This window comes from Dipodomys merriami, unplaced genomic scaffold (genome assembly GCF_024711535.1).
Source record: "Dipodomys merriami isolate MVZ:Mamm:240054 unplaced genomic scaffold, mDipMer1.0.p SCAF_1, whole genome shotgun sequence".
NCBI lineage: Eukaryota > Metazoa > Chordata > Mammalia > Rodentia > Heteromyidae > Dipodomys > Dipodomys merriami.
Genome location: NW_027202270.1, coordinates 106,310,270 through 106,334,462, shown reverse-complemented (window position 1 = coordinate 106,334,462; position 24,193 = coordinate 106,310,270). Strand labels below are relative to the sequence as shown.

At 37.3% G+C, this 24,193-nt stretch overlaps 1 protein-coding gene across 1 annotated transcript in view; it reads left to right on the top strand.

Annotated features, from left to right (window-relative positions):
- The window catches only part of Fbxo33 (F-box protein 33), a 38,529-nt gene that overhangs the window by 9,136 nt on the left and 5,200 nt on the right, over positions 1 to 24,193 (top strand). The window contains exon 2 of the mRNA XM_070027135.1: positions 23,620 to 23,730. Within this exon, the coding sequence (XP_069883236.1) occupies positions 23,620 to 23,730 (111 nt within the window). The remainder of the gene's footprint in view (positions 1 to 23,619; positions 23,731 to 24,193) is intronic.

The following is a 24,193-nucleotide window of genomic DNA, read 5'->3' as shown; positions in this document are numbered from 1 at the left end:
TAAATAGCAGTTTTAAATAGGCCTTTCACAGGTAACTTTTGAGACTTGGAGGTGATGGTAATTCTTAGATGAAACTTCTATATTCTGAAAAATAACCTTAATTAATGGGTCCTAATAAAGCTAGTAACATACTATTTTAGATCAGTGACATTTCTGAGCTTTAATGTTACATTGCCAGATATGGTAGCCACTAACAAATATACATACCTATTTCAATTTTAAATTAAATAAAATCAAAGATTTGGTTCATCCCACTGGCCACATTTCAAGTGGCCAGTCACAGTAGCTAGTGGCTATTATGTTATACAGAAGACTAGAATAGTTCTATCTGTAGCAGAAAGTTCTACGGGATAACATTTCTCCAAAGTGTTTTTCATTTGGCTGTGGCTCTTCACTGCCATTTTTGAGGAAGAGAATTTTTATTAAAAATGTTATGTGGCTACAAAAACACTTAAGTTGAACATGGACTAAGAAGAATAGAATGAACCTAAGAGGATTTTATGCAACTATGTGGATTATTTTATCCTATCAATTTAAAAAAGGAAAAATACGGTACTCTCTCTCTTTTTTGGAGGGTGGGGAGGGGAATTGGGAAAGGTTTTAACCTTTACAGACATGTATACCACATGAATGAGATCCCATTTCTGAACCATAAAAGAGAACAGGTCATCATGCCCAAGAGCTCAGCTTTCAGTCTTAGTTATGTGAAATAGTTCAGAGAATCTAGAAAAATGTGAAGGATTTTAATTCTCTGCAGTTGGATTTTAAAGAATACTTTTTGAGCAGGTATATGGTTAATATTGTTTTTGAAGAATTGCCAAAATTGCCCTGATAAGTCTATACTTGTAGGTTTTTCTGAGACTGTTAATAGCCACAATAAATGAAAATAAGTATTTCTTTATGTTAGAATTTTAATATACATATTTAAGTTAACTGAGTACAGTGGTTCACATCTGTAGTCCCAGCTACATATGAGGTAGAGGTTGGGAGAAGCACAGATTGAGGCCAGCCCCAGAGAAGTTACCAAGACTCCACTTCAAAAAACAAACCAGGTATGGTTGCATGTGTCTGTAACCCAGCTATTCAAGAGGCATGGGTAGAAAGAAGCTGATCCAGATCCAGAATTCAGGGTGCTATGTGGGAAATCACTTTTAGCATGACAAAGGTAGAAGCAGGAGGCTGCTATAGTAATCCAGGCAAGAAATATTGCTGATTACAACTATGGTGGGAGCAGTAGAAGCAGTGAGTGGTCTGATTATGTAAGTAAGTATGTATGTATTTACTCTTTTTTTTTTGGGGGGGGGGTCTGGTTGTAGGGCCTGAACTCTGGGCCTGGGCGCTGTCCCTCAGCTCTTCAGCTCAAGGCTAGCGCTGTACCACTTGAGCCACAGCGCCACTTCTGGCTTTTTTCTTTTTGCTTATGTGTTGCTGAGGAATCGAACCCAGGGCCTCAGGCATGCAAGGCAAGCGCTCTACCACTGAGCCACCTTCCCAGCCCTCATTTATTTTTTTTATTGTGAAAATACCGTACAGAGGGGTTACAATTACATGGGCAAGGTAATAAGTACATTTCTTATCAAGCATTGTTGCCTCCTCCTTAGTTTGCTCTTCCCATCCCTTCCCATCTCCCCCACACACACCCTCATTTACTTTTGTGTATTGGTACAGAGACTTAAATTCAGGGTCTTGCTCTTTCGGTCACTACAGCTGGAGCTCTACCACTTGAACCACATCTCCATTTTGCCGATTAATTAGAGATAAAAGTCCTAGGAACCTAACTGCATTGGTTGCCTTCAAACCAAGATCCATCAATCTCAGCCTCCAACCTCTTGAGTTAGGATTATAGACATGAGCTACCACCTCAAACTGTGTAGCCCAGGCTAAGCTTGAAGTCACAATTTTCCTGCCTCAAGAGAATTTAGGATTCAGATACAAGGATTTCAGGTGTGTGCTGCCCTGCTAGGCTGTGTTTATTTTTATCTGGAGAGAGATTCTAAAAATGGAACATGAATATAAAAGTTGCATGTAAGCATTACAATACTCTTTTAATCGTTACGCCCTAAATAGCTATAAAACACTTTTCTCTTTACATTAATGATTTGTGTTAGGATTTGAACATAGCTTATTTCCTGAAAATATTTATCTTTGAAGTGTTTTAACTTTTTACTACCAAGAACCTGTTTAATAGCACCTTTATTTTACTATTTTACAAATAATGGAGCTGAGGCAGTGTAATTATCAGATAACCAATGTTATATGATTAGAGAAGTGACTTCCTGTTTTTCTTATTTTCCACATGAAAACTATATGCACGAACTTCACTGTGCCTACTGCCTACTTCACTAAACCTACTACCTAGATTCAGTAAAGATTTGCCACATTTGCTTTCTTTTTTCTTTGCTGAAGTATTTGAAAGCAAACTCCAGATGTCAGTGACATTTTACCCTATACACGAAATTAGGCTGTGGCTCTGGAAATTATGGACATTTTTATACAGAACAACAATGCCATTAATACCATTACAATGTTACTAATAACACTTTGCTATTACCTATTTTTTAAAAAAAGAACAGTAATTTTTGAAACCTCTATTTGTACTCAAAGAATAGTTGAGGTCTGAGGATCACAGTTCAAAACCAGCCCAGACAGAAAAGGCCATGAGACTGTCAACCTCAGTTAACCACTAAAAAAGCTAGAAGTGGGGCTAGGGCAAAGCGCTAATAACCTTGAGCAAATGCTCAAGGACAGCACCCAGATCCTGAGTTCAAAGCCCTAGGACGAGCACCAAAAAAAAGAAAGAAAGAAAAAAATATAAGAAGTTCATGGGTATTAGGAACTTGGCTACCATAATTTATTTCTGTCATTGGCATGCAATGTGTTTTATTAATTGAATAAGTACTGAGTAAGATTGCAGCCTGTAAAATGTTTCCAAATTGTAAGTCCTTCCTAATATGTTCTACATCTGGAACTGATGACTTTTTAAAATATGGCTAAAGAAAAACACAAGTTGAAGAAATTCATTCTCTTTGATGATATTGTGGCCCTTTGCATACCTTAGAAAGATTTTACCAGTCATTATATTAAAATATTGTGCTGTTTCACAATATTCCTTAGAACTTGGAAAGGGGCAAGTGAGTTGGTTGTGTGCTTAGTAATATTACCATAGAAACCAAATCAAATTAACCTGAAGAATTAGAGTGAGAGAAAAATATTTCTAAGCAACAATAATGCTTTCCCAACAGTTTTGTTACATGCCTTTTGAAATAAAGGTTTTGCAGGGAATAACTCTGTTCACTTCTTTAGTTAACTTATTTAGCAATAAATGAATGAATAAAATAAATTTCATATAACAGATTTCATGTCTACTTTAAAAGATTACGTAAAAATGGTTATTAGTCTTGTTATGGACAGTTTCGCAGCTTCAAAGTAAGGCATTTCTCCTCCCTATTGCCAAAGTTCAGTAGGTGGTTTTGGTTGCTGCTTTGTTTTAGGGGTGTGTATGCACGTACATACACATGCACACCCTTAGCTCTTGGCTGTTCAGTAGCTTTTAAATTTAATGAAATCCCATTTGTCCATTTATTCCACTAATCATTTCAAGATGCAGGTCTTTCATTAAAGTCTTTGATCCATTTTGAGTTAATATTTTGTAGGAGAAGAGGGAAGAGTCTTGTTTCAATATTCTACATGTTGACAAGGTATTTTCTTCCTACAGAGTTTGTCTATTTTTTGCATTGTATGTTTTTGGCACCTGTTTCAAGAATCAGCTACACAGCTGCGTAACCAGGTGGCTGTGTAGCTGTGTAGTTTCTGAGTCCTCTTGTCTATTCCATGTCTTTTTGAGGCAACACCATAGTGTTACTATTACTGTATTTCTATAGTGTTATAGATTGAAGTCAGATGTGATACCTCTAGCATTTCTTTTTGCTTAGGAATGTTTTAGCTATTCAGAGTCTTTTCTGTTTCCATATAAATTTTAGAATTTTTTTCTGTTTCTGTGAAGAATGCCATTCGAATTTTGTTGGGGACTGTCTTAAATCTATTTATAGTCTTTAACAATACTATGCTAAATCATGAACACAAACTATGTTCCCTGTCTTCATCAGTATTGCCTTTTGTCGTTTTCATAGTAGAGCTCTTTAGCATCTTTGGTTAAGTTTATGCTGAGATTTTGGTGTTCTTGTTTTTGTTGTTTGAAGCTATTGTGAATGGGATTGTGAATGGGATTGCTTTCCTCACTTTTTAGTCAGCAAGTTCACCAATGATGTATAGCTAAGCTATACATGTTGATTTGTCATATCTAAAAATCTTCTGCTCAAGTCTTTACAGTGTTTTTGTTTTTTGTTTTTTGGTTGTTTTTTTTTTTGTTGTTGTTGTTTTTTTGCCAGTCCTGAAGCTTCAACTCAGAGCCTGGGCACTGTCCCTGAGCCCCTTTGTGCTCAAGGCTAATACTCTACCACTTGAGAGCCACAGCACCACTTCTGGCTTTTTCTGTTTATGTGGTACTGAGGAATGGAACCCAGGGCTTTATGCATGCTAGGCAAGCACTCTACCACTAAGAGCCACATTCCCAGCCCACTTTATAGTCTTTTAGTGATTGGATTGTATCATCTGCAAACGAGCGTAATTTGACTTCTTTTCCTGCCTGTATCCCTTTCATTTCCTTATTGCTCTGGATATGATTTCAAGCATGTAGTGAGTAAGAGGAATGATTGTATACATCCTATTTCTGTCCTCATTTTAGAGAATATCCTTTCCATTTTTCTCCATTCAGTATAATGTTGGCTTTTAATCTGCATGTATTACCTTTATTATGTTAAGGGATGATCCTTCTATTCCTAGTTTCTTCAGGGCTTTCATCACAAAGGCATGTTGAATTTTAATACATTGAAGTGTTTTTCTTTTTTTTAATAAGACTTTTTTTATGACCTAAGATGTGATCTGTTTCTTAATACATTCCATGGACTGGTGAAAAGAATATGTATTCTACCAGCAGTGGAATTATTCTGTGAATGTCTGGTGAGTCCTTTTGGCTTATAATGCAGTTTAACTCTGAGGTTTCTTTGTTACTTTTTTATCTCAGTCAATAGATGAGAGTATTGAAAACTCCCAATATTATTGTTTCTGGTCCTATCCATCTATTACTAGTAGTTTGTTTTATGAAATTTGGTCCCCAGTCTTTGGTACATATATATTTACAATTGTTATATTATAATGGACTTTCCCCTTTGGGGTATTTAATGATCTTATTTTTTAAATTTTATTGTCAAGGTGATATACAGAGGGATTACAGTTACATAAGTAAGGTAGTAAGTACATTTTTTGTTGAACTTGTTACCTTCTTCCTCATTTTTCTCCCTCTTTCCCTCACCCCACTATTTTATCACATCTTTTTAATTTTACTTCAAAATTTACTTCATTAGCTGGGCACTACAGTGGCTTATGCCTGTAATCCTAGCTACTCAGGAGGCTGAGATCTAGGGATCGTGGTTCAAAGCCAGCCTGGGCAGAAAAGTCTTCATGAGACTCTTACCTCCAATTAACCACCCAAAAACGGGCAATGGAGCTGTGGCTCAAAGTGGTAGAGTGCTACTCTTGAGCAGAAGAGTTCAAGGACAGTGCCAGGCCCTGAGGTTAAGCCCCATGACTGACAAAAAATAAAATCTACTTGTTAAATGTGAGCTTAGTTATTACTTCTTGCTTTCAGGTTCCATTAACATGACATAACATTTCCCATCTTGTAGCTGTATCTTTTTCATTGAGATGTGTTTCTTGAAGCAAATGTTGGAACTGTTTGGGGGTTTTGTTGTTGTTGTTGTTGTTGTCGTTTTAAGTATTGAACTGGTCTGAACACTTTAATTGGAGAGGTGTTTATTTTTAGTGTTATTATTGAGAGCTACTTGTTATTAATATCTGTAATCTGTAATAGTGTTGGGTGTTTTTCCTGGTTATTATTTGTTCCTTTCTTTTTCCATTATTCATCTTGGATTTTGGTTTACTCATTTGACTACATCTGATTCTTCCCTAGTATTCATGTTCTCATGAAACTTACTCTCTCCTGACCTCTAACAATTGTTGTCTTTCTTCCTTATCTGTATACAACATTTCCTTTATGTATCTTCTGTAATGCTGGCTTAGTAGTCATGACTTGTTTTAGTTTGTGCCTTAGTCTTTATTTCTTCACTTATTTTAAAAGGTAACTGTGCTGGCTAGAAGAAATTTTGATTAGTATTTACTCTGAGGGCTTGAAATACACCATTCCATGCTTCACTGGCTTTTAGTGTTTCTGCTGAGAGATCTGAGGTAATGCTGATGAGTTTGTTTATGTAAGACATTTGTTATGTTTTTCTCTTGTAGCTTCCAGTATTCTTACTTTGTACTTTGCTCTTCACATTGTAACTAAAATTACAACTTATTCTTTTACTTGAAGGGTTCTTAGATTTAGTCTCCTATAATTCTTGAAAGTTTTGTCCATGATTGCTTTTCTTTTTCTTTGTTGTTATGTGAATATAATCATTCTTTAACCTTGTCTTTGTTCCCTGGTATCCTTTCTATTGTTTGATCTATTTATTGGTGATGCTTTCCTCTGAATTTTTATTTGATTTACCTATTCATTTTCAAGATTTCCATTTTTCTTATTTTTGTAATTCTGTATCAGTTTTCTTATTTTTGTAATTCTGCATCTTTTTTTGGGGGGGGGGTCCGTTCGTGGGCCTGGACGCTGTCCCTCAGCTCTTCAGCTCAAGGCTAGTGCTCTACCACTTGAGCCACAGCGCCACTTCCAGCTTTTTTCTTTTTGCTTATGTGGTGCTGAGGAATCAAACCCAGGGCCTCATGCATGCAAGGCAAGCGCTCTACCACTGAGCCACCTTCCAGCCCAATTCTGCATCTTTTGTATGGGACATGTTAGTTTACAGCTTTTTGTGAGGTCTCAATCTCTGCTACACAGAGGAGACAGAAAAGACTACCATATCAACAATTCAGAAATAAATGGGACATTTAAATATGGCTAAAAGCAATTGGAAGTATCAGCTGTACCCACAGTAAGAATAAGAAAAATGATAGCATATTTTTAAGTCTTTAAAAAATAGGAAGGGTATGTTTTAATAAGGATATATTAAAACAAGGGATAGGACAAGGAAAAAGAGAAGAAGCAAGATAGAAAACAGAGGAAAAGTATATGGAATAGAGGTATAAGAAATAATAGTCCAGGCTCCAGTGACTTATGCCTGTAATCCTAGCTACTAGAAAAGTTGAAATTGGGAGGATTATGGTTTAAGTCCAGCTTTGGCAGAAAAGTTTTAGAGACACCCCCCCCCTTCAACCCACATCTGGGCACATTGGCATGCACTTGTCATCCCAGGAGGCTGAGACTGGAAGAACTTGTACCAGGCCAGTTCAAACAATAAAGTCCATGAGACTCCATCTCAGTGGAAAGAAACTAGACATGGTGGTGTGCTCCTGTCATTCCCAGGTATGACAGAAAGCCTATAACAGAAGGATTGCAGTCCAGTTGTATGCCCAGGTAGGAAGCAATCCTATCTCAAAAATAACCAGCACAAAAAACAGGTGGAGGTATGGCTTAGTTGTAGAATGCCTTCCTAGCAAGCATGACACCCTCAATTCAAACAGAGATCACACACACACACACACACACACACACGAAAGAATGGTGAGGAAAATCACAATCTGCAGAGCAGGTTTAAAAAATTAAACCAGTAATATTTCTTCCTTCACTGAAAAGATAAAGGATGGAAATGCTTCCCTTTTTTTCTAAGCTTTTCTATTTTCAGTTTTCTTGGTGTATGGGTCAGGGGTGATTGATGAAACAGGTTAGACCAGAAAGAACTGTTTGCAGGCTGAGCCCTGCCCTGCATTTTCTGCTAGTGTTCTCACAGTACTGTGACCATTATTAGCAGACTTAACTGCTATTAATGTTCTCCTTATGCAGATTCAGTGATGCATCAGGATCAGAAACATCCTCAAGCTTCTAAGTTTGAGGGTAGTCTAGTTGAATGCCTTCTTACACCAGAGGCACACTACCAGTGGAGGCCTGGGCATGGACAAGTATCTGTAGGAGCTCTGAAAGTACAAAACTCAGTCAAGCCAAAGTTATTTTCTCTAGTGGGACAAAGCCTAGACCCTAGTGGGACAAAGCCTAGACCCTTGAGTGTTTCAACGCTTCACTTGATTGCACAGCTGATCTCCCACCTCCCAGCTATATGTATCCCTCCACTTTCTTCTACAATACAACCCACACTTCCCATCATGTAGACTTCTTTCCATGATTCTGCATCCAAGTCACAACCAAAATCCTGACCTCACACTGATTCTTAGGATAGCCTTCATTTTACCCAGGGGTGGAAATGTGCTTTGAATCTTGGAGATCAAAAAATACAGAGGCTTCTGCTCTTTACAAGTGAAGCATTTGAACATAAGACTTATCTTAAAATGATTCCCTGACATGTGACCATACAAAAGTCACAGGTACTTGAGATCCACACGTGAAAAGAATTTCAAGGTGTCTCAATAAAAAAGAAGGATCTCACAAGAACGTCTTGGTAAAGATCTATTTTAGTATAATAAGTTAAAACAGAGAGAAATAGGAAAAAAAAAAGGTCCCATGCAGGAAATGGGAGTTAAAGACTCAAAGTGGTAGTTTTTATCAATAGTCCTTATACTTTTTTGAGCTAGGAAAATATATATGTGGTCTTGTCTGCTGGCAACCCCAACCATCAGACAGATTTGCATTTATAGATTAGTTCTAGTTTCCACATATGATAAAAACACACATGTCCTTTCTTTCTCTGGGCTTGACTTCACTTAACATAATTTTGTCCAGGTCTATCCAAATGATGTAATATCATTCTTTCTAATAGATAGATTAAATTCTGTGTGTGTGTGTGTGCATATTCCACATCTTCTTGATCCATTCATCCATGGTAAATAGTGCAGTGCACTTTTTTTTGAAAAGGCATTTTCAAAGAATTTGAAGGCTTGACAGCAGATTGGTAAACAATGAAGTCCTAGTCCTAAAATAAATTTAGCTTTGTTCCCAACAAAAAAGTACTTACTTTTGGTTCTTACGTTAGTCTCTAGTAGGCTGTGTGCTAAGTCCTCCTTAACTACATATGGAGGGACATAAATCTTAGAAGTTGGCAGCTATGTGGATAAAGATATACGTTGGTAAATGTAGTAAATATTACATTTGAAATGTAGCCAGTATGTATGTGTAGATCTATAGAGTTTAAGGCTTTTTCTTTTTTTGTGCTTCTGAGAATCAGCTACTGGGCCTTGTACATGCTGGACAAGTATTACACTCACCACTGTGCTAAGCTTCATCCTTTTCCCACTTTTTTTTTTCCTCCACTGTTTTGTTTTATTGTTGTTTCATTTTTTAAAAATAGTCCTGTAGGACTGTATGCCTGTGTCAGTGTTTCTGATAGTTTGTCCTTAATCTTTGAGAAGCCAAGTGCTGCTTCTCCCAGAAAGTACATCTATACCATTTCTAAGTTAAACAACACTGACATTGAAAAGTAAAAGGTAAAGAGTAGCAGATGTAGCTCAAAGGTTAGCACATAACTAGTGTGCTGAGCTGGATCCTCACCACTACAAAGAGAAACAGAAGTACAGTGTAGTAGGCATGGCTTTGTTGGTAGAGTACTAGCCAGTGAGCAAAGTGTTAAGTACCATGTTGAGTCTTGGTCTCAGACCTAAACAAAAAAATAAATGTTCAGATTGTAAGTATATCATGTTCATGATGGAACAGACATGATCAGGGTATATTGAGGGGCGGGGAGGGGGCAGTTAGGAATAACACTACTTTTCATTCTCTTTCCAAATCTTTTAACTTCTGTAACTCAGCTTAAATTTGCATAAATGAAAACAATCAATGAAAAACTTAAACTCATCATTCCAAGATCAGTTACTTTGTATAATCTTAAAGTTGAAAATGTTGTTCTCATTATTAATACTAAAAATCGTAAAAACTCTGAGAAAATTAGATAAACTAGTATGTAGATAAAAATTAGATAAACTAATGTAGGGATGTGCTGCAACTGTTGAATTTCAAGACATAACCCCCAAAATATGGGTGATAATTTAAGCCAAAATGACAAATAAGTTTTTTGTTTTCTTTTGTTTTTAATTTATGGGAAAAAATGGTTACTATACTGTAGAGTAATCCATAGCTTTTTAAGTCATTACTTTGTGTCTTCTTGTGTCTTAACTGAACACTTTTTTCACTGTTGGTTTTTTGTTTTGTTGTGCTAGAGATTGAACCCATGGCCTTGAACATACTAGGAAAATTTTCTATCACTGACCTCATTCCCAACCCAATTCACTCATAGTTAAGGGTTACTCAGTGATTTTGTTTTATAAATTTTCACCACAATTGAAATACAGAACATTTTCTATCAGTCTGAAAGGTCCTCTCCCAGTGGTCTGAATTCATGTAGTTTTCTCATGTGCAAAATAGAAATTTCTAGCTCCCTTTCCTTACTACCTCAACAAGGATATTGAGGGTAAAAGAAAAAATAATGGGAAAGTGTTTCTATGGACAAAAAGTGCCATTGGAAGGCACTTTGTATTTCAGCCAATTAGATCAGGAAAATATGTGTGATCCAATTTACTATGTTGCCTTCAGAAATGAGGAACACTTCTTTAGTTTTATAGTGAAGCATGCAGACATTACTAGTCCTCATAAATCATACTATGGTCTTTGGTTATACTTGAGATTGGTCCTTTTAATTACCTGATTTTACATAAGAAGAGGAAATATTAGGCATAGAAACTCTCAAATGTTAATTGATTGAAAATTTTTTCATACAAGGAAAAAAAAGTTCCTTCATGTCCCTTTGCAGTTACCTCTGTCACAGGTCCTAAGGGGCCACTGATGGAGCATTGTGATCTAAATTTTTTAAGCTTATTCTAGAAAATTCCATAAATGTAATCATACAATAAATATGATCATTAATGGTGCTTTTGCTATAAATCCAGATTATAATACACATAAGTATTCCATTCTTTTTATTGCTATGGAGTTTTCTGTTGTGTGAGTCTTTTCATGATTAGTTTGTTCTCTAGCTGAATATCTGGATTATTCCCAGTTTTGTCCTCTTTGCTTTGAACTTTTGCATAAGTTCTTTATATACATGTGTACTCTCATTTCTCTTGAGTAAATGCCTGGAATTGGCTCATATCCTAAATGTATCTTCATAAATACTTTGGGTGGTATGCAAGGGTATACAAGTGTGTTAACTGAAATATGGTGGATTAAAGGGAGATCTCAAATAATGTAATTCCTCAGAAAGGCAAAATCAAAGTTCAATAAAATAAAACACCAGGAAGCAGGTGGAGTCAAGGGGAAAGTGGCAGACCAGTGAAGAGAAGAGGCAGAAAATGTAGTCAAGAATCCAATGTATACCCTACAAAATTAAAAAGTGGGTAGGTAAGCAATGAGTAAGAATGTTAAAAGGGGTGACATTGATCAAGATATATTGTATTCATAGACTTCTTTGTTAAATGACAGCCTCTTTGTACAACTACTTGAAGATACTGAAAAGAAAAAAGCAAATAGCATTCATTTTTATTGATCATATGTTAGCCAAAAGAAAAAAAATAGCCCGAAAACATAGATGTATCTTTTTCCCCCCTTGTCCTGGAGCTTGAACTCAGGGCCTGGGCCCTGTCCTTGAGCCTCTCTGTGCTAAAGGCTAGTGCTTTACCACTTGAGCCACAGTGCCACTTCTGGCTTTTTCTGTTTTTGTGGTACTGAGGAATCGAATCCAGGGCTTCATGCATGCTAGGCAAGCATTCTACCATTAAGCCACATTCTCAACCCCATAGATGTATCTTTAACGTTTTAGAAAATTTTAGTGGTTCACATCTGTAATCCTAGCAAGTTAACCAGCTGAGATATGAGAATCATGGTTTTGCCTGGATAGTCAGATCCTTGAAACTCTTATCTTCTACTTGGAGATAAGAGGTTACTTGGAAAATTTTACCTCCGATTAGTTTGATGGGAGGTATAACTCAATTTTTTGCTTACTGGATTTGAGTAAAGAGAAAGTGAGCATCAAGGCCTTCAGTTCAAGTCCTAGTACTAGGACCAATAAAAAAGGAATTCTTTATATATTTTTAATTCTTTTTCCCTGATGTTTTTCACTTATTTTTTAGAATGTTTTATGCAAATTACTTTGTAACTGACAAATGGGAAAGTATTGCTTCTTCTTGTGTCTTTGATTGATAAGTACTTATGGAGTATTGTGTGTGTGTGTGTGTGTGTGTGTGTGTGTGTGTGTGTGTGTGTGTGTGTGTGTGTGTGTGTGTGTGTGTGTGTGTGTGTGTGTGTGTGTGTGTGTGTCTATGTATGTAACCATGTCCATGACTTAGGGCTTGAACTCAGAACCTAGGCACTGTCCCTTAGCTTCTGTGCCTAAGGCTAACATTCTACTACTTTAGCCATAGCTCTACTTCCAGTTTTTTGACACTTAACTGGGGATAAGCATCTCATGGACTTTCATAGCAGGCCAACACAATCCTCGATCTCAGCCACCTGAGTATCTGGGATTACAAGCATGAACTACCAATGTCCAGCTGAGTTTTGTTGTTGTTGTTGTTTTGTTTTGTTTTGTTTTTGTTTGTTTTTTGGGGTCCGGTCGTGGGGCCTGAACTCTGGGCCTGGGCGTTGTCCCTCAGCTCTTCAGCTCAAGGCTAGCGCTCTACCACTTGAGCCACAGCGTCACTTCCGGCTTTTTTATATTTGCTTATGTGGTGCTGAGGAATCGAACCCACAGCCTCATGAATGCAAGGCAAGCACTCTACCACTGAGCCACCTTCCCAGCCCTAGCTGAGTATATTTTTAATACCTGGTTTAAGTTCCTTGTTGATTCCTTCATCCTTTTCATTTTCCTTGCAGTTGGAGTCACTTTTCCCTTTGAGATAATTTTTTTATTGCATACCAATATTATTTCTTTTATATTATCAAAAAGTCTTGGATTTTTGTTTTGTTGTACTCCATTAAAGAATATCAGACTTTGGTCTCATACTTAATTTATGTGAAATCAGACCTTTTTGTTTTCAAGCTGTTAGGATAACCCCAAAATATCTTTGAGCTATTTAATCTTTACTAAGGCATGATTTTGTGTATTGCAGAAAATTTATATAATTTATGTAAATGTATACATATTTATCTATAAATAGTTTATAATATACTCAAAGAAATTTGTATATGTTTATATATAAATATATTTGGGGGTTAAGATATATTTATATATACATATATAAATAGCATTTGTAACTCTTTTTTCCATATTGGTAAGTACTTTTAGTGAAGTATGCAGTTGAATATCAGGATTTTTATTTTTATGTAGTCAAAATTTCCTTTTTGACTCCTTCTTTTATTTCTAAGCTTAGAATGTTTTAACTGTTCTTAAATTTACCTCAAGCTGAACATGTGCAAAAACACTACCTCGTTACTTTACCCCTACATGCATCCAAAAACCCTCTAGTTGCTTATTTATAATAATCTCTGTCCCCGTGAATAGCTTGACCATATACACAATCTTACCATCCAGAAATAATAGGAATTATTCTTGCCACTCTCATTCCTACCTCAGGTAGAGAATCCAACACCCATTTTTAACCATTTTCCTTTCTTAGTAGGTAGATACAAGTGCTGGTAGCTCACGCCTGTTAGCTGCTTGGGGGTGCTAAGACCTGAAGATCTGTTTCAGTACAGCCGGCAGCAAACAAATTTGAGAGAATCTTCTTTTTTACAATGTCACTCCTTGCCTTGCTGAATCTGAGAGACTCTATTCCAATTAATCAGCAAGAAGCTAGGAGTGGTAGAACCTCAGTCTTGATAAGAAAAAAAAAAAAAAAAACAAGAATGAGAGAGGTCCTAAATTCAAGCTCCAATACTGGCACCCCCCCCACCCCCCAAAAAAGTGTGTATATGGATATATATGTGTGTGTGTGTGTATGTACGTACATATGTACATGGAGGCTTCCAAGAGTTGTCTCCAAGCCTGTAATCCTAGCTACTCAGGAGGCTGAGACTTGAGGATCAAGGTTCAAAGCCAGCCCATGCAGGAAATTCTGTGAGACTCTTATCTCCAGTTAACCACTACAAAACCGGAAGTGGTGCTGTGGCTCAAGTGGTAGAGGACTAATCTTGAGCTGAAGAGCTGATGGACAGCGCCTAGGCCCACAGTTCAAGCCCCATGACAGACAAATGAAAAAGAATTCTCTCCATCTCTATCACTAACAACTCACTTTAATACTACATTTTCTCTTCATTTTGGTTCTACCCTCCTTATAGGCTGCTGTATTGCTATAGTACCTTTCAGATACAAATTTAATTATGTTATACTTTGCTTGAGACCATTTTGGACCATGTCATTGATGCAAAGGCAAAAAACATTTTCTTTGACAGAATGTTGTATATGTTTATAGCCTTTTTTATTTTATATTTCCTCTTTCTCTCTTAACTCTGAATTGCTGATTACTCAGCTCCCTTCTTGTCTAGGTACCCTTCATTCCCTGCCATGTACTCTTTCTCCTGTTTAAGTCTTGCTTACCCTTAAGACATATTTTCATATGTGTGGGAGAAGTATTCTCTGGGAGTATTTGTTTGAAATAATTACATGCATTACTGAGTATTCCTTAACCTAACTCTTAAGAATTATCAGATTTTCAACTTGGAAAAAATTATATTAAGTGAAGTAAGCCAGGCCCAAAGAAACATAGGTCCCATGGTTTCCCTTATTTGCAGTATCTAGTATATGTTATGAGTCAAGCGGAAAAGGACAGATAATGTGATGTTAGGAAAATGAACCCTTAGGTATGTATTTTAACTTTTTTTTTCTTTCATGCATGTGTTTCTAACACATTTATAAGATTATTTCTTTGTTGCTTTGTTATGTCCCTCCCCCACATTATAACCCCTGCTTTCACTATATTTGATGTCAGTATAACTTGTGGAGGAGATGGGGAAAAACAAGTCATTTAAGGATACAGGTGGACCTGTTGCAACAATGAGAAGTACAAGTTGTCATGCCGAAAACGAGCTTTACAACGTCAGTGCAGGGGGGGGGGGAGGGGGGAGGATTGGGGGGGGGAGGCTGGGAAGGGATGTGAAGGGTAAACCAAAGGAGGAGGCTGCAATGCTTGGTAAGAAATGTATGCATTATCCTGCCCATGTAATTGTAACCCCTCTGTACAATATGTTCACAAATAAAATAAAATTAAAAAAAAAAAGAATTATCAGATTTTCAGTAAAATTACGGTTATTGACATGGGATATATTATCAAAAAATGGTATTTTTCTCTTTTTTCATATTGATGGTTTCTTTAATTTTATTGTAAAGGTGATGTATAGAGGTGTTACAGTTATATAAGGTATTGAGTACATTTCTTTTTGAACAGTGTTATCCCCTCCCTCATTTTCTCCCATTCCCCCCACTTTCATTCCCCCCACGTTGTAAAGTTAATTTCCAACATAGAGTCTAGTGAGTAACACTGTTGAATTTGTTCACCCTTTGTCCTACCACTTCTGAGATTCCCCTTCCCTTCCCCAAGTCAGATAAACTTATATACAAGACAAAAGGTACAGAAATCAAAAACAGTGACAACATGGAATAAACCAAAATAGAAAAAAAAAAGAAAAGAAAAAAAATAACTGCAAACAGTATACTAAAAAAATAACACTTGGGCTGGGAAGGTGGCTCAGTGGTAGAGAGCTTGCCTTGCATGCTTGAGGCCCTGGGTTTGATTCCTCAGCACCACATAAGCAGGGGGAAAAAAGCCAGAAGTGGTGCTGTGGCTTAAGTGGTAGAGCGCTAGCCTTGAGCTGAAGAGCTGAGGGACAGTGCCCAGGCCCAGAGTTCAGGCCCCACAACTGGACCTAAAAAATAAAAATAAATAAATAAATAACACTTGTTTCCATTTCTTGGAGTCATTTCAGTAAGCATCATTTTGTATGATCATATGCACGTAGCTATTGAACTACTGTGATCCTCTGCTAAGAATATCCTAGACATACTCTAGTTATTACAAATAAGGGAAAACATGCAGCCTATGTTTCTTTGGGTCAGGCTCACTTCACTTGGTATAATTTTTTCCAAGTCTTTGCATTTCCTTATGAATTGGGCAATGTCATTCTTTCTGATAAAAGCATAGAACTCCATTGTGTATATATGCCACATTTTCTTGATCCATTCATCCACTGAGAGAGGCATCTGTGTTGATTCCATCTCTTAGCTATCATAAATAACACTGCACTTAACATCGTTGTGCTGGTAGCTTTAGTGTAGCCTTGTATGTGGTCATTGGGTAAATGCCCAGAAATGGGATTGCTGGGTCATAGGGGAGCTCTATGTTTTTAGTCTTTTGAGGAACCTCCTCCATACTACTTTCCAGAGTGCTTGAACAAGTTACATTCCTACCAACAGCGTAGTAGCATTCCCTATTAGTCACATCTCTGCCAGCATCTGTTATTTAGTTTTCTTGATAATGGCCATTTTAACTGGGATGAGGTAGAACCTCAATAATTTTTTTTTTGGGGGGGGGGGGGTCCAGTCGTAGACAGGCCTGGGCGCTGTCCCTCAGCTCTTCAGCTCAAGGCTAATGCTCTACCACTTGAGCCACAGTGTCACTTGCGGCTTTTTTCCAGCTTTTTTTGCTTAAGTGGTGCTGAGGAATCAAACCCAGGGCCTCATGCATGCAAGGCAAGCGTTCTACCACTGAGCCTCCTTCCCATCCCCTCAATGTTGTTTTGATTGGCATTTGTTATATGCCAGAGATGAACATTTCTTCATGTGTCTATTGTCCATTCTTATTTCTTCTTCATAGTAGTCTCTGTAGAAATCATTAGCCCACTTATTCATGTGGTTGTTTTCTTTGAGAATTTTTTTTGGGGGGGTAATATTTTTAATTCTAAGTATATTTTACATATGAAGCCCTTGTCTGATGTATAGCTAGTAAAGATTTTCTTCCAGTCTGTGCGCTTTCTGTTTATATTGCTAGCTATGTCCTTTGACCTGCAAAAACTCTGTTTAAAACAGTCCCATTTATACAGCCTTTCTTTGATTTGTTGTGTTTCTGGGAAATTTCAACCTGTGCCAAGGAGCCCTAGTGTTTCCCCCCTCCCTGTAATATTACATTCAGGTCTTTCATCCATTTGGAATTGATTCTGGTGCAGGGTGGTATATAAGGAACTAACTTCAGTTTTCTGCATGTGTATGGTCAATTCTACTATTTGTTGAAGAAGCTTTCTTCCATCCTGTATTTTTGGCTGCTTGATCAAAGATTAGGAGGCATTAGGTCTATGGGCTCATTTCTTGCTCTTCAATTCTATTCCATTGGTCCTCAGGCCTGTTCCTGTGCCAGTACCAAGCTGGTTTTTTTGTTGTTGTTGTTTTTGTGTTTTGTTTTTTTTGGGGTCCGGTCTTGGGGCCTGAACTCTGGGCCTGAGCGCTGTCCCTCAGCTCTTCAGCTCAAGGCTAGTGCTCTACCACTTGAGCCACAGCATCACTTCCGACTTTTTTCTTTTTGCTTATGTGGTGTTGAGGAATCGAACCCAGGGCCTCATGCATGCAAGGCAAGTGCTCTACCACTGAGCAATCTTCCCAGCCCCTCCAAGCTGTTTTTATAACTACGGCTTTATAATAAAGTTTGAAATTTGATATTGTTATTCATCAGCAATGTTCTTCCTGCAAAGTATTGTTTTTGCTACTTGGGGTCTTCTATTATTCTATATGAATTTTTGGATTGTTTCTTTTAAATCATTGAAGAATGTTGATGGGGTACTGATAGGTATTGCATTGAATTTGAAGATAGCTTTGAACGGTAATGCCATTTTCACAATGTTAACCCTTCCAATCCAGGAGCATGGGAGGTTTTTCCACTTCTTTAAGTCTGCTTTAATTTCCTTTTGGGGTTTTTAAAGGTTTCATCATCTTTGGTTAAATTAATTTAGTTTCTTTGAGGCTATTACAAAGGAGTTGCTTCCTGATTTCAGTCTTGCTCTTCTCATTGTACAGAAAAGCTATCGATTTTTGTGGGTTAATTTTGTATCCTGCTACTTTGCCAAAGTTTTGGATCAGCTCAATTATTTTGGGGGAGGATTCTATAGGGTTCTTTAAATACAGAATTACGTCATCTGCAAAAAGAGAGAGTTTTACTTCTTCTTTCCCTTTTTGGATCCCCTTTGTGGTTGTCTCTTGCCTTATTGCCCTGGCTAGGAATTCCAATACTATTTAAGAAGAGTGGAGAGAGCGGACATCCTTGTGTCATTACTGATTTTAGAGGAAATCTTTTCAACTTTTCACCATTAAGTATAATGCTGTTAGGTTTGTCATATACAGCTTATATTATATTGAGGAATGTTTCATGGATTCTTAGCTTCTCTAGAGCTTTTATCATAAAGAGGTGTTGATTCTTATCAAATGCTTTTTCTGCATGTATGAAATGATCATGTGGTTCTTGTCCTTGCTCCTGTTGGTGTATTGAATTACAGTAATTGACTTGCATATATTGAACCAGCTTTTCAACCCTGGAATGAATTCCATTTATCAAAGGTATATGATTTCTTTTTATTAATTGTTGAAGCCCGTATTTCATTGCTTGTCTATTTAATTGTTTTAAATCTTCTTGGTTTAGTTTGGGTGTATCAATATTTGCTAGAAATTCTTCCATTTCTTCCAGATTCTCTAATTTGTTAGTATAAAGGTTTGCAAAATATTCCCTTATAATGTTCTGAGTCTTCCTTGTTTCTGTCGTGACATTCCCATTCTCATCTGATTTTATTTATTTGGGTGTGTTCTCTTTTTTTTTATTGATTCTATTTTGGGGGGGGCTCTTTATTTCAGATTTAATTTTAATTACTAGTTGTCATCTACTGGTTTGGGGTTTGATTTGTTGCTCTTGTTCAAGGAGCTTAAGGTGCATCATTAAATTGTTGGTTTGCAATTTCTCCAATTTATTAATGTAGGCACTCAGAGCTATAAATTTCCCTCTGATTACTGCCTTTGCTGTATCCCAGAGGCGCTGGTATTTTGTGTGTTCATTTTTGTTAAATACCATAAACATTTGGATTCCTGTTCTCATATCTTCAGTCAGTGACTGGTGATTCAGCAATGTCTTCATGAGTTAGAGAATTTTCTATGGTGGCTTTTGGTGTTGAGTTCAACTTTTATTCTATTGTAGTCAGACAGAATGCAGGGAATCATTTCAATATTTCTGAATTTACAGATTAGCTTTGTGACCTACAATGTCATCTGTTTTGGAAAATGTTCCATGTGCTGCCGAGAAGAACATATATCCTGATGCTGCTGGGTGAAATACTCTTTAGATGTCTATTAAATCTAGTTGGTCTGTGCAGTTGTTTAGTTCTGAGATTACTCAGTGTCTTTGGATCTATGTGTTATTTTTTAGGGTAAGTAGTATTTGTTTAATGAAATTGGGTGCTCTGGCATTTGGTGTAGAATTGCTGTATCCTGGGGCGGCTGGGAAGGTGGCTCAGTGATAGAGTGCTTGCCTTGCATGCATGAAACCCTGGGTTCGATTCCTCAGCACCACATAAGCAAAAAGAAAAAAGCCGGAGGTAGAGCTGTGGCTCAAGTGGTAGAGCACTAGCCTTGAGCTGAAGAGCTGAGGGACAGTGCCCAGGCCCAGAGTTCAGGCCCCACGACTGGACCCAAAAAAAATTAAATAAATAAATAAATAAATAAATGCTGTATCCTCCTATAGGAGAGATCCCTTTATTAGCATGTAACATCCTTCTTTGTCTCACTAATTTTAATTTGAAGTCTACTCTATCTGATATTAGAATTGCAAATCCTGCCTTTTTTATGGAGGGCTTCAGAATATGTTTTGTTTTTTGTGGGCAAGGTATTTCTCTTGAAGACATCAGATAGATGGATCTTGCTTTTTTTCTTTTTCTTCATATTTTTTTTTTGTGTGAAAATACGTACAGAGGGGTTACAATTACATGGGCAAGGTAATGAGTACATTTCTTATCAAGCATTGTTGCCTCCTTTGTTTCCCCTTCCCATCCCTTCCCATCCCCCCCTCACCCCTGCGCCAAAGTTGTTAAGTTCGTTTTTCAAACATCGTTTTTGTACATCTCATTGTTGTAATGGGTCCACTTTCCCCTCCACAAATTATACCAACATCAAATACAGTGAAAACAGGGGTTCTACCATGGGGGAGGGACATACAAAGCAACAAAAATATTTTATAAATATGTTAAAAATAATAGCAAGAAAGAAAAAACATTTGAGTCCTTATCTTGGGGTTTATTTCGCCTAACATCAACTTACCTGACCATTTCTGCTTGTTTCAGACATATACTAATTATTGCAGATAAGGGAAACCATGGGACCAGTGTTTCTTTGGGCCTGGCTTACTTCACTTAATGTAATTTTTTCCAAGTTTTTCCATTTCCTAACAAATGGGGCAATGTCATTCTTTCTTGTGGAGGCATAGAATTCCATTGTGTATATATACCACATTTTCTTGATCCATTCATCTACTGAGGGGCATCTGGGTTGGTTCCATATCTTAGCTATGGTAAATAATGCTGCAGTAAACATAATTGAGCTGGTACTAGCCATAAAAGAAATGCAAATAAAAACAACATTGAGATACTACCTCACCCCAGTTAGAATGGCTATAATCAAGAACTGTAATAACAACAGATGCTGGAAGGGATGTGGCCAGAAGGGAACCCTACTGCATTGTTGTTAGGAGTGTAAACTTGTTCAACCACTTTGGAAAGTAGTATGGAGGTTCCTCAAAAGACTCCACATAGAGCTCCCCTATGACCTAGCAATCCCACTTTTGGGAATTTACCTGAATGATCACAAATAAGACCATGCTAAAACTACCAGCACAACTATGTTTATTGGATCTTGCTTTTTGATCTACCTAGTCAGTCTATGTCATTTAATTGAAGAGTTAAGTCCATTAGTTTTGAGAGTTAGGACTAAGAGGTGTTTGGTATTTCCTGCCATGTTATTTACCTTCTTAGGGATTGTGCCTCATCAATTTTTACTATATTCATCTGATTCTTTGGTTAGGGTCCATTTCTCTGCCAATATCGTGTTCTTATTGGTTTTCTATGTGTAGTAAGTCTTTAAGTATCTCCTGTGTTGTTGGTTCTGCCCATTGGGAAACAAAAGCAAATCCAGTACCACAGCAGAACACAATTTTAAGACAAAAACTAACCCAGAACCCTGTAATTGCACAGACTTTTAGAGGTTCAAAATCATAGATAGGTATTCCCCTATCTGCCTCTCCTTTTCTTTGTTTGGGGAGGGATATTGATATTCAAGAATGGAGCTTATATATAATTGTAGCCCAAAGGATAACAAGATGAGCCACTTAGACACAGTCAAAATAGACACAAATACAGACTAACTCACAGACAAGGAACAATGGACTAAAGAAAAGGAAGGACAGGAGGACCAGAATTAAAGGAAAACCGGTTAAAGTCAAATTTAAAGAAAAATTAAGATGATATAGTGAAAAATAGAGGGAAGAGCAAATAAGTATAGAGGAAGGGAGCATAAGGAAGAGAATTAAAACATAGATTCAAAAAAAACCAAAGTTTAAAAAAAGAAAAAATATATAGTAATTTAAAATACTAAGATGGGTAGAGAAATAGAAAATTAAGTAATCAAAAATATAGCTGAAATTAAGTATGCACCCAATTAAGAAAGAAGCCTAGTAATCACTGTAGACTGTATATCTAGGACTAAACAGCGCAGCAATAATGAAGAAAAAAATCTCCAATTTGTTTGTGGGATCTTGAGTCTCCCTATGTTCACTATTCAGCTTGGTGGAGTCTGTTTCCTACGGTTGTCAGCTTTCTTTGTGGCTTAATTGAATTCAGAAGCCTTCTTGATATGGGTATGGCTGTTACCTAGATTCCCATACTCAGGCCTGTGTGATCCTAACTTGGACAGATGAGTTCTCAAACCAGTTTGAGAGGACCGAAAAAAGTTCTGCCTTACAAACTTGGAGTCTTTGTATGCCTCTTCCCAGCCTTAGCTTAGTGAGAGGGGAAATTTGCTTTGTGTGGTAGAGCAGGAAGAAGGTAACTGTTTTCTGTTGCTTAGAATCTCTGCAAGAGAGTTTGTGTGTGTGTCTGGAATCAGGGGCTTTCCCCAGAGGAGCTAGCTTCTGAGACCCTCCTTTTAGTCCAGCCTGAAACTGTCCTCAGCTTTTACAGTCTGTCCAGTTTTTTTCCCAGTGAGATTTTACAGACTTTTGGTTTTGTAATTCCAGAGTGCCCAGCTAGCTACAGGTTGAGCTGCAATATGTCTGGGGTGTTGAGTTTGCCTTTGTTCTGCTGACAAGAGGCTGCCTCCACCAGCCCCTACTCCCTTGGAAGCTACCTCTCCCTGGACACGTCTTTTGTTTTCCCCCAGAAAGGGAGGTGCAAGGGTATCCGATTGCTTTGCCCTCTTGAAAAATGTTGCTACTTCTTCAGCCCATGCTACTGGCCAGCTGCTGTGGCAGGCTCTATGTCAGTTTCAAAGATGGCATTTGTCTTGGTGGGTGGAGGAAGGTTTCCTTCCAGATGCTGTTCTCGGGGAGGGAGGATGTCTTTTGTGGGGTACTCACGGTTTCTCTTGGTGTTTCGGACTATCCATGATGTGGCAAGTTGTTTCTGTGTTTCACTTATTGAAATCTTTTCATCACTTGTGGATTAAAAATTTTATCCATAATTTTTGTGCTATAAATGTACTCTATTTCCATCTAGTGGTTACTATTTTTACTCACTTTTTCTACTTAATATTTTGCTATTAGTAAAGCATGTTATACTTAAATTGATATAAAAATAACTTTACATAAATTTTCACCCTTATTGACTATTACATTTCATCATAAAATTAGAGAAGAGGACTGGGAAGGTGGCTCAGTGGTAGAGCGCTTGCCTTGCATGCATGAGGCCCTTGGTTCAATTCCGCAGCACCACATAAGCAGAAAAAGCCAGAAGTGGTGCTGTGACACAGGTGGTATAGCGCATGCCTTGAACTTAAAGACAGTGCCCAGGCCTAGAGTTCAGGCCCCACGACCGACCAACAAACAAAAACAAAAACAAAAAAATCAGAGAAGATTTTAGTCAGTATTTCTTAATTAAAAGATAGCTTCAGGGCTGTGCCTCACTTTAGAGTATTTGTTAAGTAGTTTGAGAAACTTGTATATCATAATTAATATCTATGTAGAGCTTAGAACTGATATAGTTCCTCATATGTCATCTTGTTACTAATAGTTCCTCATATGTCATCTTGTTACTAATCCCTAAGCTGTATAAGTTAGCTATAGTTATTACTGGTGAAAAGTTGAGTCTCGGCTTTAAGAGGTTTTGTCACTGTCATAGAAGCAGTGAATTTCTGAACCAATCTTTACACCCAGGTTATCTTCCGCTAATGCTTATACCTCTTCTATTCATGTGATTTTATTGTATGCAGCACTCTGGATGTTCTTATTTAGATTCTAAGGTGGAAACTTTTCTAGAATATCCCTTTTGCATATTTTTACTGTGTCAATATTTATATTTTAGGTATTAATCATTTAAAGAGCCATTTTTAATATTTTTTCTTATAGAAATCTCCAGAAGTTTAGTCTTTTCGGAGACATAAGCGTACTACAACAACAAGGAAGTTTGTCAAATACATACCTCAGCAAGGTGGACCCAGATGGCAAAAAAATTAAACAGTAAGTTACATAGTGAGCAGTGCATTATATTAATAGTCATTCTCATTTTTTCTGAAAAAAATTATACAATCAAGAGTAGTAATCCTTGTTTTCAAAAATGGACATATGTTTATCCTAGAAATTTCTCTTTATTTTTCCTCCCCACTATTTCTGAGTTTGAACTGAGAATCACTCTTGCTTTCTTGCCCTCTGGTGATGTTCTACCACTTGAGCCATACTTCCATGTTGGCTTTTTGCTGGGTAGTTGAAATGGAGTCTGTCCGATTTTTCTGGTTAGACTGGCTTCAAACCTCATTCCTCAAAGTCTCAGCTGATAGCTAGGATTACAGGCATAAACACCAATGCCCAGTTATATCCTGGAAATGTCTTAACAATGCAGTGCTGTGGTCAGTCAGTAAATTATTGGTATAAGGTCCCAAGGAGACCATCTCTGAGGAAAATCATAAGTGCTCAGGTTGTTGTA